The sequence below is a fragment of the Patagioenas fasciata genome, chromosome 1 (genome assembly GCF_037038585.1).
Source record: "Patagioenas fasciata isolate bPatFas1 chromosome 1, bPatFas1.hap1, whole genome shotgun sequence".
Lineage (NCBI taxonomy): Eukaryota > Metazoa > Chordata > Aves > Columbiformes > Columbidae > Patagioenas > Patagioenas fasciata.
The window spans coordinates 138,168,624-138,186,053 of record NC_092520.1 but is presented as its reverse complement, the minus strand read 5'-3'; the positions used below and the strand labels follow the sequence as shown (position 1 = coordinate 138,186,053).

The 17,430-nt window shown below is 40.3% G+C and overlaps 1 protein-coding gene across 21 annotated transcripts in view; it reads right to left on the bottom strand.

Annotated features, from left to right (window-relative positions):
- SOX5 (SRY-box transcription factor 5) overlaps positions 1-17,430 on the bottom strand; it is a 657,930-nt gene that overhangs the window by 5,833 nt on the left and 634,667 nt on the right. For all 21 annotated transcript variants that reach the window (XR_011741632.1, XM_071815743.1, XM_071815738.1 and 18 more), the window contains 3 exons: positions 10,893-11,001; positions 9,834-10,007; positions 3,262-3,478 (listed from right to left, as the gene is read on the bottom strand). Coding sequence is in view for 20 of the 21 variants with exons in the window: in XM_071815743.1 (XP_071671844.1) it covers positions 3,262-3,478; positions 9,834-10,007; positions 10,893-11,001 (500 nt within the window). In the remaining variant the exon portion in view is untranslated. The remainder of the gene's footprint in view (positions 1-3,261; positions 3,479-9,833; positions 10,008-10,892; positions 11,002-17,430) is intronic.

The window sequence follows — 17,430 nt, the reverse complement described above, 5'->3', positions numbered from 1 at the left end:
ATAGCAGCACTTTGCAAGCCCATAACATACGCTCTTGGGTATACAGAGGAAGCTCCTGGATGGCCCATGCAATACAACCCTTATACCAACATTCCAGACTCACCAGCTGATGCTCTTGAAAGGAACATCAAGCCCAAACCAGCTTCACTGATAAGAAAACCCAAACTCTGTAAACACCGCTAGCCGTACCTGAACTACACAGCTTCAGCTTGCTTGCTTGTGACACAAACCTCTTTGCTGGGCAAACTGGGTGTCCCAGGAGATGCCAGCCAAAATTTCAATTGTGGTCCAACTTCAAACCCATCTATTTTAAAAATCTTCCTTTAAATAATCCAAGTTGCTGTCAGGACTAGACATAAAAGCAGCACACTGTCAACAGGAGAGATGCAGTGAGGGCGAGGTAGTTTCTAGAGGAATGGGGAGGTGCTGTAGGAAACTACCAGTGGATCAGGAGAAAGCAAAGCAGGTCTCTCCAAACAGGTAATGTTTACTCCATGGGCACTCAGAGAGGAACAGTGGGCTCAAAACATGGGCTTATAGGATGATCACTAAGGGTCTCCAACTGGAAGGTGATAGTTTCCACCGTGAGTGGCACTTGTGAAAAGCAGAACCTTTGAAGGCAGGTGGATAAAACTGGGCAAAGGCAGACTTAAAATGGAAGCATGTATTATTTAAAAATAAATAAAAAGCAAGCAAGCAACATGAGCATTTGAGAAAATCCTCTACAGGCTGCCTTTATATGGTATCTAAGCCTCAGAAACCTGTCTGCAGTAATGAAAGAAGAATTATTCCGGGCCATAGAAATTCCCTTTGCATCAAGAACACTAGCTGTGTTATACCAGTGTTTGTTTCCCTGAGAAGCTTCAGGGTCCCAACAAGCCTAGAGGTTTAAAATTCATGCTCCTTTTGTTTCCTTGCTGCATGAAGTAATTCCATTGCAGTAATACTCTTCAGTACATGCTGCACATTGTAATGTCATCAGCAGTGTGTCCATCTGCACTGAAAAGCCTTGCCACAGGAGACAGGGCAGAGTCTCTTGAGATGAACATTCTTAATTAAGAATGAAACCCTCCCCTGTTCCCCTGCCTGCCTGTGCCCTGGCTGTACAGTAAAGCCTTCCACAGTACACTGATCCTGAAAGACTTTCCTCTGCCAAACAGCTTTACATTTGTTTGGAATCGCTTGCTGCATTTTCAGATACTTCCTGCCTGCCATTCGAGCGAAGCCTCCTTCCACACTGTCTGTGTTTCTGAAACAAGCAGAAGTTGTCTCATCTGAAGATATAGCTCTTAAAGGAGGGAGCAGATCTCATTTGCATTTTATTCTGAATTCAATAGGAAGGCTTTTGTTTTCTGGAGTCAGCATTTCTGTAACAAGATTCAGCACACTTAAATTGCTTTTAATATTTAACAATAAGAACACTTTGCACTTAAATGCTGCTTTTCAGAGTGCTTTTCAAATATTAAATTATTTAATAATGGTATTTTTCCACTTCTCTAGGATGTCCACTCCAGAGGATCTCAAAGCTGCCCGCGGATACTAATGTATTAGGGCTCTCAGCAGTCCAGTGAGGTGAGCTTACCCTACCACCATTATAGATGAGGACACTGAGATACAGAAGAATTAAGAACAAGAGTTGCAAAAAATGCTCAGTCCTTCTCATTGTGATGCCTTCAGACAGGCTTTCAGCATGTCCCGGCAGCTGGCACAGACACAGCTCTTGAAAACCCAATCACTGATTTTGGTGTCTAAGCAGGAGCCAGACCGGTATTTAGAAGTTTAGCCCTAAATGACCTGTACCAGGTAACGCAGCAGATGGAGAACAAAAAACAGGGATGCAACTGTGGTGCTGTGACTGCCAGCATCGAACACTGACCCCGTTGCAGACACTGGCCGCCTTGCCAGTAACTTCCATAAAGATTTTACCTCAGCTTCTCTGCTCTAATGCCCCAGTGCAAATTATCTCCTGAAATGTCTTGATTTCAATGTCAGCCTTGTTTGGAAAGCTAAATCACACGCTCAATGTTACAAGGTTAATTTTGTTTCCCATGATGAAGCATGCATGTTAACCAGATAAGCGGTGTTCTGGGGGCTCTGTTGCCACCTATTCTTTTTCCAGAAGGCTCCCTCCTCTTTTTTTAATCTCTTGATGCCAAATGTTGGCTGACTTCCCTGTGTTTGTTTCAGTGCTTACCACTGGGATCACTGGACCTGCCAGCGCCACAGGGTTAAGCAGCTCAAATTTCTCTGCTGAGCAGCTTATTATAACAATGCACACTGTAGCTGTTTAAAAGACAGTCTGATGACACTTAACAGTTGATAGACAGATATTCTCTCCTTTATTGCTACTTCTAGCTAGGAACTAGAGAACTCAGTTAATACTAAAATGATTCCAAATTCAGAAGAAACAGAACACAGATTCCATTACTTCTGAGAGTCATTCTTGTTGCTCATTTGCTTTTTTTAAGGCCACTGTGTAGCTCTTGATTTTCTAGAGTGAATACAGAAATATTGCAGAATATTTGATTACTGACGATTCTTTTCATCTGCTGTCACCAAAAGAAAGGAGTATCTGCAGAAGGAAAATACATGCTAGTTTTCAAGGCAGATTTTAATCTAATCATATCAAGCTGATCTATTAGCTGTTTACCAGAACCAGTCTTCTTGAAATTTATACTCAACATAAAGGATTTTGCTTACTGAATTGGAAGACATTCCCTAGTATGACAAATGCTGTCATGATGCACAATGCAGATGACTTCATGACTGATATGAATTAACTGAGCATAGCCCATATTCCAGCTCAAATTCAGTAGGTGCAGCCGTCCTTTTGCACACCACTTGCCATGGATCATACCGAATGCAAACTTGTATTTTTGGCTTTCAGATCAAGAGGCACTACCATAGATTCATACAGATAGACCTTCTGAGGTCCTATAATAAAGTAATATTTATAAAGCTTTATTAGAAGACTTACATGTCATTGGAAAATCTTAAGCTTTTTTTTTCTTTTGCATGATCAGAGTGGAAATGAAACAGTTGGCTGATGCTATAAGATGAGTATATAGCAGAGCCAACAAAATAATCCCTAACTGCCTAATTTCCCCCTGGAACACGTTGTTTTAAAGTATAAGCTTCATATTCTGTTAGCAATATACAATGTTCTTGCCAATAAAATGAATAAATAAATAAATAGATAAATAATTCTCCCTGATTTTTTTTGGGGGGGTGAAATGAATGGTAGTTTTTAAGGTCCCATACCCAACATTAAAATACTGCCTCATCTCCTGGCGTCTGTTGCGCATGATCGCCTTGTACTCGCCAATGCGCAGTTTTTTGCCATCTACAAGGCAGGTACGCTTCGGCCTTGGCTTGTATTTGTAGTCTGGGTATTTCTCCAGGTGCTGTTTGCTGAGTCGGGCCTGTTCCTCATAGTATGGCTGCTTCTCTAGGTTTGTCATAGCTTTCCAGCGAGATCCTGTCAAAAAAAAAAAAAAAGATAAATGAGATTCTACTCATCCACAAACACTGAAAGGCAGAGAAACAAGTAGGTCACCCAGAACAAGATACCTACGGTCATATTGCTTTGGGCTGGCAATCTGTCAGAGCTTCTAGACAGGGGTCAGGTCTTGTTTGTATGTGACCGGTAAACCTCTTGGGTATGGCCAAGAGGCAGAGAGAGATAACACTGGAAGTTTTGACTTGAAAATTCACTGAAACTTATCTACATTATAGTGTCTTTCAGGTGGGAAGTAAAACCATCACCCTGATAATGAGCAATCCCTGACACTGTTTTAGAAATCAAGGTGGTGAGTTTTAGTGGACTGGATAAAGACCCTTTAGACTCTCAGAGTCTGCTGTGCTAAGCCCCCCGCACTCCCCTCTGGCTACAGGCTTGTTTTCACCTCCTGCTCTGGAGGAGGCAGCACGTCCATGGGCTGAGATCTAGTTGCTCTGCTCCACCACCACAGCTGGATCAAGGCATAAACTCTGGATACAAATCTGTCTACAGCTTATTCTTTCATGACAAATAACATATCTTTTCTAGCTGCCGGGTTTCCGTAAAGCAGAATATGAATTGATCGTAAATGCAACACTGCTAGGTACAGGAAACTGCAAAGACCCTGAGGCAATGCCTCTAAAAGCTATAAACTATCCCATATGTCTCAGTGGGGTTTTAACTCTGAGATCAAGTCCTGGTGAACACTGCCAGCTCCAACTTAAAAGAATTTAGTATGCGTCATGACGAGAAGGGCACTGGGACGCTGGCACACCTCTGCACAGAGATGCATTATAGCTTGATTGCTGGAGCCTTGTTTCTGACACTCGGCCTATATTAGTGTGGATATTTGAGTGACGGAAATAATAAAGCCTTCAAAATTGTTTTTAAATACTTCCTGAAATTTATAAATCAATATTTCTTAAACGACATGAGAGCAGAAAGTAAAATTTCTTGAATCAGTTATCCTATTTTATTTTTCCATGAACTACAGAAGTGCTTCAGGGTAAGATAAATTTCAAATAACAGGAATGGTCCAAGCTGTGAAACATGTGGCCTAGAAGGAAAACTTTATTGGAAAATAGTCAATTTTCCCATTGGAAAAAAAAAGTTTGAATAGTTTCTCAATTTAATGGGTTCATAATCTCATATGTCATACTTGACTTCCTCTTGTTCTTCATTTTTTTATGGTTATTCATACTGTACTTAGTTCACGCTACTACTCAGGCTGGTGTTAGCTCACTGTACGCCCAAGACTTGCAATATAGAGAGTGTGGTTATCGCTTCCCAGGAAAGAACACCGTTTGATTCCTCCTAGAAAGGCCCCCTCTAATTATTAACACCATTTTCCCCAGTGTTCTTTGAATCTTTATTCCAAGCTGCAGCCTGGGCTTCTGGAGCCAAGGGCTAATAGGCTGGTACAGCCTGACCTTACACCTAGAGATAACTGCTCTGTAAGTAATGAGATGTCTTTGTTCTGAAGGGAGCAATGAACTTCCCTTTCTTAGCAAACATTACCTTGGAGTCAAAACCATAGTTTTTCATGATGTTTGCAACATGTAACATGCAGACATCCTCCAGCTACTGCTGGAATGGGAAGCAGTTTAATGACTTTAACTTAGGCGCAACACCATTTTTTGTGACTAGATAGTTTCTAGGATTTGGACTAAAACTCCTGCACTGCACTTAATGTGTCACACAGACGTAGTAGCTGTGTCTGGACACCTGTGGCCAGGGCTCTGTGTTACACAGGGCAGCAAACCTCTGTGGCCAGAATCCTGCTCAGCAGCTTTGTCTCCTGCAGAGAAATTATTCCAAGATTTTTCTGGCAAACAGAGTAGCTAGAAAAAGTGACACCAACTTTCCATGCACAGTACCCCCTAGATTTTGGGCTGAATGACACAGTGATAAACATGTGGAGGCTGCCAAAACACTGAACACCTACTAATAAGATGGAAACATAGATAGGGCCTGTGTTGAACAATGTTAAGAATTCAGGGTAAAGCATATGAGCTGGAAGATGCCCAGATGCAGGTCTGCTCTCAGATTCTAGCTCGTAGACACACTAACGTTTTATAATATGAAGAAAATCTGAAAGTTAGTCTAATTCTAGAGTCTACTAATCACAGACATGCTGTTATCCCAGTGGCTTTGAAAAACAGCCCCTGTCTCATTTCCTGCTGATGAATCAGTTTTTATTTATGAATAACAAAGCTGAAAATCTCACAAACTTTAAGCAAATCTTGACCATTTGTTTTACATGCTATGAGGGAACATGCAGTGTAGGTACTTGGATACATTCTGAGACGGGTGGACAGACAGAAAGGTAGAAATTAAAATCAGGTGTTGCGAAATTGCAGTGAAAATGTTATATCCCAGCACAATTCCTCTTTCACAGTACTAGCTCACTTGCTGCAATCCTACAGTCAGATCTGGGCAGGCAGATTCCTGCCCCTTCATGTGAAAAGAGCTGTAAATAGTGGGTGAAGTAAGGCAAACACATAAGTCTTTGCAGGATCAGGGCCATAAAAACTGAAATCTTGATGCATAATATTTGTACATACAGTTACACATACAATATTTATACATAAATGTCATTTGTTATGTTTTCCTTTCCTAAGCTACAAACTCAATACAACAAAAATCCTGGCAGTCTCACCCCTCTTCCTAGCAAATTTTTAATAGCTGCCTTCTGCACTGATACCTCCTCTTACTATGACTTTACTGATTTTACAAAATATACTAAATATAATTTACTAGTATGTTTTGAAGTATCATAAATAATTAAACAAACAATGCTGTCATAATAAATCTTTTAAAAAGGGCATATTTTCTGATGATAAACCTTTGTTTTATGTTTTATACGTTTTACCATTTTCCCGTATTTTCTTAGTAATATAGAAAATCCAACCAACTCTCTAATTGGTCTTAATCTGAAATTTTGAAAGCTTGAAGAATGTATGACTCTGATCTCTGAAGCTGCACCCCCAGGCAAGCTAAGCTATAAATGAGTATCGTCAATCAACATATTAAACCTGCTTAGAAATACCTTGTGTTTGGACAAACTATATTTGTAATCTGCCGTTGTTTTAAGTTCTCTGTAAAGCACACACAGGCAGGAATGTGTACCTAAGCATAGTCCCAAGCCCAAGAAATGTGTGACCAAAGAATCTTGAAAAATCTTTCTGTTTTGAGGAAGATTCATACTCTCCAGTGGAGTGAACTTTCTGCTCACCATCTGTGTGGGTCAAGTGCACAGGGCTTTTCTCCTTGACTATGAAAACAAGAACCCGTTCCCTTCCCTGGATGAATACCTAATGACAAGCAGGACTCTGGCACAATCTTCCCTGATCCGGTGGTTGAAGCATTTAGAAAATAAATGAGGAAATGCTAAGACTTTGCAGCACCAAACATGGCTCCTACCCCTAAAGTGAGCTAGGGCAGCTAAAGCTGTGCCCACACGATGACTGTGAAGATGGCGGTAGAGGGCCAGATATTAATATTTGAGCCCAGGGCAGAAAAGAGATGCCCACATGTGTGTCCTGGCACTTGTGCTTGGGCACACACGTGCATGCCTGAGGTGGGCTTACCGCTGATTTTAGGCCAAGTTTCTCTGACAAGATTTTTCAGCTGTTTGTAATATTGCCTATCTTTTAGTCCATTAGACTAACATTTTTAACCTCAGTATCTGGATCGGGCTCACTTTATGTTTAAAAAATACACACACATACACAAACACATAATGTACAGGTAAGTGTACAGGTATGTATTCACACACGTACACGTACATGAGAGAACTTCTGAAGGTACTATCTAACATCATCCCTTCCTAATATTTCTATGTAGATTTCTCAGAGAAATTAATTAAAATATTTACAAAAATATCTAAACAATGCATTATTAAATTGATCGGGTCCAGCAGACCCATTTTAGCACTTTTTTAACAATTTACTAAAAAAAAATAATTATCCACAAGTTTAAGTTGCAATGAACAGATGGATGACAAACGTATGCACAGACGAATTTAGTGACAAATCCATGTATCTAATTTTTATGCTCAAAACATAATACCACAGTGTCAAACATAATCCCTAGAGAATTCTAGTGCTGGGAAGGGCATCTCCTCTCATTTTACTATAAAATGGTCCTTGATCGGTGACAACTCTATCTAAGCTACTCCTCATGACAGCAAGCTCTCTGACTTCAGTGTGTAACAGTGCTGCTAAAAAAATGTTAAGGAAAAACTGCGGCTTTCTAACGAAGAGACCCTAATACCTGGTTAAACTGTAAGCCTCTAGTTGCTCACCCTATGCCGGTTAACAGAGAGCTCCCTGCTGATTTCAAAAGACTGGCCTTTTGCAATTGAGGGAAGACCTTTGTCACGCTTCTGTCGAGAAAGAAGATGTCAGGACATCCCTCTCCATTGTATAGGTGGAATAAAAAAATTAAATGTGATGCTGGAAAGAAATAGAAACATATCTCCTACTGCTTCAGACCTTCCTTTTTCCCCATATCTGGCAGCAAAACAGAAAGAGTTTGGAGTCAGCTACACTGTCTGTCACCTCAACAGGATCTGTAATGAATTTGCACATTTTACTCCAACTACTGTATATCTAATCAGAAAAAGATGTCCCCATATCTGCCTGATCTAGCGCCAAATAGTAAAAGGTGATTCCTTATGTTAACAATTTCAGCAGAATGGCTTATTAAAACCAGATTTTAGGGTATTATAAAATGCTTAGAAGCCCTTTAAAATGTCAACCAGGATCCCCAGAGACTGCGTAAAATGTCAGCCCGGCTCAAGCGCCTGTTTTAAGCAGAATGAATTAGCAGCGTGCTGTCGGAGGTTGTTATCCAAAACAATCAGTTAAGAGGGAAAACATCAAGGTCTCTTTGTACTTTCTATATGAAAAGGGCCATTCAGAATGATCTTGTAGATTTCTGAAGCTGATTATTTAAAAACAGGTTTACCCAGGTCTACTCTCAATTTAGAAACAGACCAAAACTATTACTGCCCTGTCCTCTGTCTAATCACATTGTACACCTCTGACCAGTATAATCCCTTTTAACCAGTATAAGGTTATTTTACCATCAACATAACCAATTTAGCCTTCTAATCCTGTTCCCATAACTAATCTAATAATCTTGTACCACCCTTTTAATCATGGGTTAATATTATCACATCTGCCGTCCACAGCCAATACATTCTGCCTCTCCAACCAATTTTATCTCATTTCCACTTGCCCCCTGCTAACTTTTCATAATACCATTCTAATCATGCCAAACTTCAAACCTCTGTCCAGTTTAAACTTAACATCTTTCCCAGTCCTGCAGCTGGTTAGTGCCACCATTGCAACTGCACTGCATCCCTCGAGTTGTCTGCAAAACCAATGACATCTGCAGCCCAGTTCCATGTGCTCCTTCCTTAAGCTTCTACCCACTGGTCAGTGGGACATTTAGGTCTTGTAATGAAATCTTTATCAGTAAATATACAGCATTTATGCAACATCTCTGATTTGGTCACAGATTTTGTTTGTTTGGTTTTTCTGCAGAAATTAATTGGCCTAGAGATCTTCATTATTTACCTCCACCATTCAGTTTGTCACAGGGGAATATCCCAGGACAGAACGCGGTCCTGGGAATTTGAGCAAGTAGTGAAAAGCTGGAAGACTATGTCATGAAATTCACTAGATGATGTTCATGACAAATATTGCTTGGGATGTGAAGAGGATATGGAAATTAGTTCTGATGTTTCTTTTTTAGGTTTCAGCATTCTTTTTCAGAATATTTAGAATAAAAGCAGCTTGTGATAGAGATCATGTACTAAAAAGAAATTTAATGTAACAGAAACATAATAAAAATCTTTTAAAACTGTCAGTGTATAAAATAAAAAGATCTATTTTAGGATCTTTTCCCTATGGCCATTTGTTTGAACAGGAAGGGCTATGGCACAAATCAAATACTGTGGTATGTTTTCCCATAGAATCTAGTTACACAAAATAGGAGGGCAAAAAAATGATAGCAGTCATTTTGTGTTTCTTCAATAGCTTAATGGAATGAACTGGTTTTGTCTGTTCAGTTCATGTTTTTGGGTCAAAACCACCACCACAATCTCAGTAATTACAAGACAGAAGAACATTTCAGGTTATGGTTAATTTATACGACTGGGCAGTATGGTGGAAGCTCTTATTGCTGTTGTCCTTGGTGCAGTCATTAAATAGCAAAACAGATGATCTAGACATGGTAATTCTGTTGTGTACGGTGCTCAGCTCTATTCAGTCAAAAGTTTTTTGAGTTTTGCTACTGAAATGACAGTGCTCTGTATCATTCTTACCTAGTATCTTGCTGATATTTGAGTTGTGCATGTCAGGAAAGGCTTGAAGGATCTTCCTCCGTTCATCTTTAGCCCACACCATGAATGCATTCATTGGGCGCTTGATATGGGGCTCATTGCTACCACGTCCTCTGGATTCCCGATAAATTCGAGACTCTGAAACTCCTGCGCTTCCTAAAAAGAAAAACATTCCCGGTTTGTGTTTCATTATGCAGCTTCCTCTCCCATCAGCACCCTATGTCAGATGCTGAACATTCAGTGAGTCAGTGTTCACAATACATTAATTGTGTTTCTTCTTTTTAGCTGAAGCAGTAGGAAATACGACATATTGTATATTGTCTAGTTTTTAGTTATCCTACTGATTCAGTATGGACTTAATGAAGAGTTTCAATTGTTTTTTTCAACAAAAAGCATTGAACAGTTTTTCTAAAACATCTTTTACTACTTAACAACAGAAAATCAACACTTTCCAATGCTAGGTTTTCTTTTTACTTCCTTCCTTGTTTACAGAATGCTGGTCACATTACGTTACCTATCTTCTACCTTTTTGTGATGGGTAGGGAGTGATATATGGCAACATCAGGCATTTCCTCTTAAGCTAGTCTCTGACTAGCAAGTGAACATCTACATATCTGCCTGGTCTTGTGCTGACCCCTCCATAACAACATAAGCAACAGCTGAGAAAGAAATGAACAGTACGCTTGCTTCATCAAACCAAGAAAGTTCCTACAGATGCAGAGCATGCATCATCTATGGATGGTCTGGTCTATGGACTCACTGTGTGATTTCATTTATCCCACATCTATTTGCCCCCTTTATTCCCTTTTACCATCACAAATACATTCTTGGTCCAGCCTTGAGAAATGCACTGTACAGAAGGCTAAAAATCACCTCCAGACTTAAAACATCACAGGATGACTCATTTTTTCCTGCCTTGTTTCATAACCACTCATTGCTAACTGCTCTTATTCCTCATAGGCCTTCAAAGCACTGGGATTCTCCTCCAGATGCCATTGACATGTACACACAAACCTGGAAATAAGGGTAAGCCGTACTGACCGTCAGAATCTCCACTCATGTTGAAATCCATTATTGCGTGGCTAAACTTCCCGTCTTCGCTCTGTTTTACTGCCAGTTGCTGAGTCAGGGTCTCCAGTGTTGTTTTGTCCTGTAGGGGCAAGACGATGAGATTTGGATCAGGCAAATAATTATGCATTGTAACTCTAAAGTTCATAGGTAATTTAGAAGGTTGATAGGGAAGCTGGAAAACAATTCATTCACAACAGTTTACTGAGCCAAGTATTTAAGAGTACGTAACAATATTTTTTCTGGAAGGGATATGGTTGCAGACTCTATCAAGTGGTTTTTAGAACACGCTTGCTAGCTAGTGATGAGCAAACTTCATAGTGTTGAAAAGATTGGTTTAGTTAGGAATGACAAAATTGGCTGCACATCTGAAGAATACTTCAAGTCTCTATGTCCCTGGGACTGCAAAGCTGGACTGGACATTTAGATGATACATGTTCTTTTGCAATGTATTTATTGTTTTGCTCTATTTCCAGCTTGCAATCAAAGTGCAAAGACATGAGTGGCTTTGCCATTTTTTTTTTAAGGGAGTATTTTAGGAAGCAGTCCATTGGGAGGAAAAAAAAACCCAACAAACCAAAAAACAACCCTGTAGTTCAACCTTATTCAGGCCTTTGGGAAGAGTCAGCCTGAATTAAGCACGATACTTGGGCAGTAGTTTGTGTTCCTGTCTGGACTGTTTTGCCCAACCCCACTAACACCCTGTCCGTCATTCATCTAGTCAGAACTATCTGTGAACCCTGGATTGCAACAGGCTAGTGCGTGCTGCCAATTAATCTGTCAGGCTTGCAGCGGTGTCTAAAGACATTGCCAGAACAACGTGCCAGGGCCATTAATTCCAATGTTCTCTTCAAAACACCTTGCTTGCCCCTGAATTGTTTGACTGTACAAATACAGAGGTGTTCCATTTTCCAACTGTTTCTGTTTTCCCAGTGAATTTTACTCATAAACATTCTATCTTCCTGACAATCATATGTTTAAAAATAAATCTTTCAGGAAAGCAATACTGACATTTCAAAATGTTAGGCACTGTGCCTTTTGCAAAGCTAAGAAAATGACATGATATGGCATGATAATAAAGTGTCTCCAGTTGAAAAAATTCTTTTGAGCTTCTTCCTGAAAGAGAGAGTGCTGTTTTGTTCCTCTATTCTACTCCTGATGACTGTAAAAGATCAACAAACTAAAAAAACTTTCTGATTTCACATGGCAAGTGGAGACTTTACAACTATTCCATGTAGCCTAATAATGTCACTGAATTGCATTATAGAAGAAAACAGAAAAGAGAACAATACAAATACAGAAATGCTTCTTGCAATGTGATGTCCCTGCATCTGCAATTCAAAGTACAGTTCAAATTCAGGTAATTCATTTCACAAAAATTTTCTTGAGAGAGTGAGAAAGGAGGCTAATCTGCTCAACTTCGTACGCTCGCATAGTTTAGGGAGCATGAGGTTAACTTGCCCTCTCCTCACATTCCCTTTTATTGTGGATCCCTTTTGCACTCCTGGTCCTCAGTCTACAACCAGACACATCACCACCGAAACTGTGCAAGATGAGTTATCCGCTTGGTTTTTGCAAGAAAAGCTCATGCAGCAGAGCCAGCCTATCACAAGCGAAAGGGTTTCTGCAACACTTCCAGGCACAGCAGATCCAGAAAGCTTGGAGAAGCTTTGAATAAGCACCTGAACTATTCAGGCATTTAGCTTTACCAAACTCTTTGATCTATCGGTTTTAACTCAGCTCTCATTTCCAAAGCAGCCTGTCAGCAGACAGGTCAGGAATAAGTTGACTTTGTATCTCTTCCAAATTGATCTCAGACATACAATGCAAGTGAACCTTTCTTTCCTCAAAAAAACCCCAAAAAGTATTTACTGTCAACTTCATAATGATAGAGTTCAAAAAATTTTATGTCAGAAATAATTTAAAAATGCTGCCACCAACCTTAAAATATAAAAGAACATCTCCTCTTGTTGGGTATATTATGGGGGAGGAGAGTTATTCTGTTGCAGACTTTTCTTCAATCATGTATAAACCTCTTAGAGAAACAGAGCTGAGAGTGCAAAGGGCACAGCCTTAACAGCTTTTTCTTTATGCAGTAAACGCAGCTGCTGAAGTCAGAGGCAGTTACATTGAGAACCGCGCTCTGCCGACATGATCTGATTGAGTCTTAAGGTCAGTGAACACTTGGGCACGCTGCCTGCGAGGTACACACCGGGTACGGCTCGTTTATCAGAGCTCAACTCAACAAGACTACAGATGTTCTGCCGCTATCCATCTTGTGCAAAGTTTTGCGTTTTGAGGTACAATCACAGGAGACGAAGCGAGATGATGAAGAGGGGCTGTGGAGGGATGCCAGAGTGGCCCGGTGCTTGAAGGTGGCTCTCCAGAGAGCTGAAACACGGGTAAGCAGGCAGACCCCGTTCTAACAGGGAGGTGATTTACTCCCCACTACTTAAACATACACAATGGCAATGTATCAATTAATAACGGAGTCAGCAATGATAAGGTGGCAGTTAAAAGAACTTCTGCACGATATTGCTCTTGAAGCAGCAGATGTCAAAACAGCCGGCTGTACTTCTCTGTGTCAATGTTTAGAAATGTTTGAGTTTAAAAAGTACTCAGGCAAGAGTAAGCCTAAGGCCTGCTCTTTCCTAAGCCTCTTGCAACAGCATTAGAAAAGCAGAAAGAGATCAATGACACCCTGGCAGGATGCAAAAGCCTGACTATACATAAGGAACATTCTGATTTCCTGTCCTACTCTCTTCCCGTTAAACACACGGCAGCGAATTTTCCCCAGTCTTGATGCACAGAAATGCTTTTACAATCACAAAATATTTTAGAGGGGCTAAGCAGCATTCCTATATTGTTTTGCTTGAAAGCACTCAGTTGACGACTTACTGCTTTTTTGTTGGATCTCCTACCTTTCCTACAGAGTCTTTCAGCTGATGAAGAAAGTATTTATGGAAGCTTCGAAGAAACAAAGCAAAAAAATATTTTCTTCCCCAAATAAACTGGCAACCTGCTGACATTGCTAGCCCAGCCTCCTCTCACAAAACCTACTTATGAACTTCAGACAAGAGATCCACAGTGGTTTCAAGTTTATAGAAAAAGAAGATCTATTTATCATCATTAACTTAATTCAATAGCAAATTACACATTCTTAAAACCACCACCACTCCGCTGTGTTGGATTAGCTGTGTAAACAGCAGCAAGCTGTGGTACCATCCAGTGATAATAAGTGGAGTATGTGCATGTTGGGTTCAGCAACACACTTTTAACAAAGCAGTTGTGATATAGCACTAGAGTTCAGGGGCACTGGTACATCGCTGCACACTATGCAAGACTGAGCCTTACACTTATTTTATCATTGTATCAGCATCTACATCTAATTGTCTTGCTGGGCAGAGAAAGAAAGGGAAAGTTCAGCTGATGAAATTGTACATACTTACAGGTTTTTAAAGCTACAAGCAAACAACCAGAGTGATAATGGCTTCATTTCAGACTTGCCTCTCACTCCAAAGGTGTAAAATGCTATTCAACCCATGAGCAATGCAGAGTGGCATCAACTGCAGCCTAGAACCAACACTGCCGGGAAGAACAGGCAAGGCTGGGTCAGACCCAGGGAAGCGGTGCAAAGAGTTGCTTGTAAGACCTGCTGAAAATCAGACTGCACAAAGCCACGAAAACAAATGGTAAGGAACACTTCTGCTCTTGTAGGAGAAGAAACACAAGGATCTCTGGCTGATGACGAAGTGACTCTTTTTCTTCTAAATTTCTGAATTTTGGATCAGGCCCCCAAATCTTTTTCCTCTATGAGGAACTTCGGCAGAGGTTGGGAAAAACTATCCTAATAGTAATTTCTGTTGGATTGTAGGAGAGACTCTCTGTTGGGGCAGTGAGAGCTCTGTTGTCTGGATCATTTAAAATTGTAATGGGCAAACCGGAGAAGATGATATTGTAGAGCACAATCAATACCACAATAGCACAATTGTTCGAAGTATAACCAGAGAGGTTTCATCAATAGCCACGATGCGATGAGAAGTTTCTAAAGCTTTATTAATCAAAGAAAGTAATCTGCTGGAGAAGATTGATTTGTACCACAGCTCCTACCAATGTTCTAATTATATTTAAAAGAACAATGAAAAACACATACACACATGGAATGTGTCATGTAGAAAAAAAATACATAAAAAATGACTAAGCACCGCAAGTCAGACTCAGTTTTGTGGTCAGCTGCAAAAGTTCCTTGGCTCTCCATCATGGATAGCTGTCATAGTTTAACAAAACATTGATCTAAAAATGACAAGAACTTGGTTGCAGTTTCTTTCATAGAAGAAACATAAAACAAGAAGAGTCAAAACATATGTAGAACAGCCTGATAATGTTTGCCAGAACTCCTCCCACTACTATATAAATGTGAAGCCAAACCTTGGAAGGTTTGAGAAATAAAGACATTCTGACATATTTGCCTACTGGCCTCTGACCTCGCTGCTCCTGCCTTGTGCTGGATCGTGGTGCCAACGCTCAGGGTGCACCTGAGACCAGGCGCACACCCCCGCTCCTGGAGGACTCCGCAGTTCTTCCAGAATCCTGTGAATGCTGGGCATATGTCAACCGATCCCTCCTCCCCCTCTTCGAGACATCCTTTTGGCTGGGGTATCTGGCAAACACTGACAGCACTCTGAACTCCGTTAGAATTGTATTTTGGCAAGAGCTGTTTTTCCGATTGCATAATTCAAGGTTAGCAGTTTTACTGAAGCAGTCCAGTCGTCACTTTTCTACTCCCCTAACCCTACTCCCATTTCCCCTGATGTGAATATTTCTCCTCTCAGTTTGATGCCTGCAGAGATACAACCAGTGCAGAATACCAGAGGAATGTTCAGGTATATCTCTTCACATTCCTGCTTTTCTTATTCCAAGAGAACTGAAAGGCCAGGCAAAAAAAAAAGTGTTTGTAGAGTAGCTGGAGAGAGCCAAACACAGTTACAGATGGACTGCAAGGAGAAACTCGCTCATCAGTTCTTGTACCTAAGAATTACAAAGATACTGATGGACAGAGTGCCTGCTGCCTTTGTTCCCTTCAGTGTCAATATGTGAAAAGAAACAGATGGTTGCCTGTTATTGTCCTTTTTAGTGTCCCATTTTGTCCCTCTCTCTCCAAGTGCAGTTTGTCCGGCTATTTACCATCCTGCTTTCTGGGAAAAATTCCCACATCTAAACTCTAAAGGCAGTATTTTCACGTAGCCTGAGTTTTGATAAGCTAGTTTTTATCTCAGATTGTTAAGCAGGGCCTGTGACAGCATCTAGCGTGGTTTGTGATGCTGAGGAAGAAGTCATCTCTCAGCAAGCCCCAGTAAATATCAACCATTCCAACACATATGTTGGTCAATACGCACCAAATCTAGGCAGGTTAGCTGCTAGACTATGATCCTGCAACGAAAGTTCACTTCTGTTTATGAAAGAAAAACATCTTTAATTATCAGACACACTGCTGGTACGAGTTGTTATCTGTTCAACATTATGATATTTTTCTTAACTCTCCAAAAAGGTGAGGAGTCTTATCCTACATCTGACATGAGTGAAGACTTTGTAAAAGTAATCTTTCTGTGTAATTCTTTTGCCTCTTGCAATAATAAACATCAGAATAGCTTGTGTTATAAATTCTTCATCCACAGTCTTTCAAAATGTGGAAAACATGAGGTAGGTAGGCATTACAGAGAGCTGAAAGAACTTAGAGGAACCACTGGCAGCAGTGAGAGGTGCGCCCAGAGGTTTGCACATGATGAATTATTTGCAGTCGAAGCTCTACTCCTGCATATTAATGCCATGGAACTTCAAAATAGGTTCTGTGCACACCCTCTATGTCTCAGTCCAAACCCTGTTACTGTCCAGATCCTGTTACAGCTACAACTACTGTAGGAGAATTTCCAGCTCTTTTTGGAGGGATCTTCTATTTAGATTTTGGTTTTTCTGTGTAACAGATCACATTGCCCAAGTGTTTTGCAGTCATCAGCGAATTTAGCCACAAAATTTCACAAAGAAAGGCAGTATTATTAACTCTGTTTACCAGATGGGAAACTGAGTCAAATATTATGTGATTTGCTAAAGGTTCCTTAGTAAACTAGCACTCCTGAATCTTATCTAAACCTTATAATCTCAAGCTTGTAATTTCTTAGTGAGTGTGGAATTGTGACTCTTGCTGATAGCACATGTTACAAGAGAAAGCAAAATAAAATCAAAATAAGAGCAGCTACATATCTGCCATTACAATGGACCTTGGTTAAGTAATGCTTGCAGGGCTGTAAAACTCATAAAAAGCACATGCATAAAATAATAAAATAGAGTGAGACTTTCAAATGTTGACTCAGTAATTGTTAAATCCCTTCTGGCTGCACAATTTTATAGTCTTCTACATTACTAATGAAAAGGGAAGGAACAACAAAGAAGGGTTTTAGCCTTCCAATTATATAAACTCTGTGGACCACCAAAGAAGATGAAAGATTATTTATAA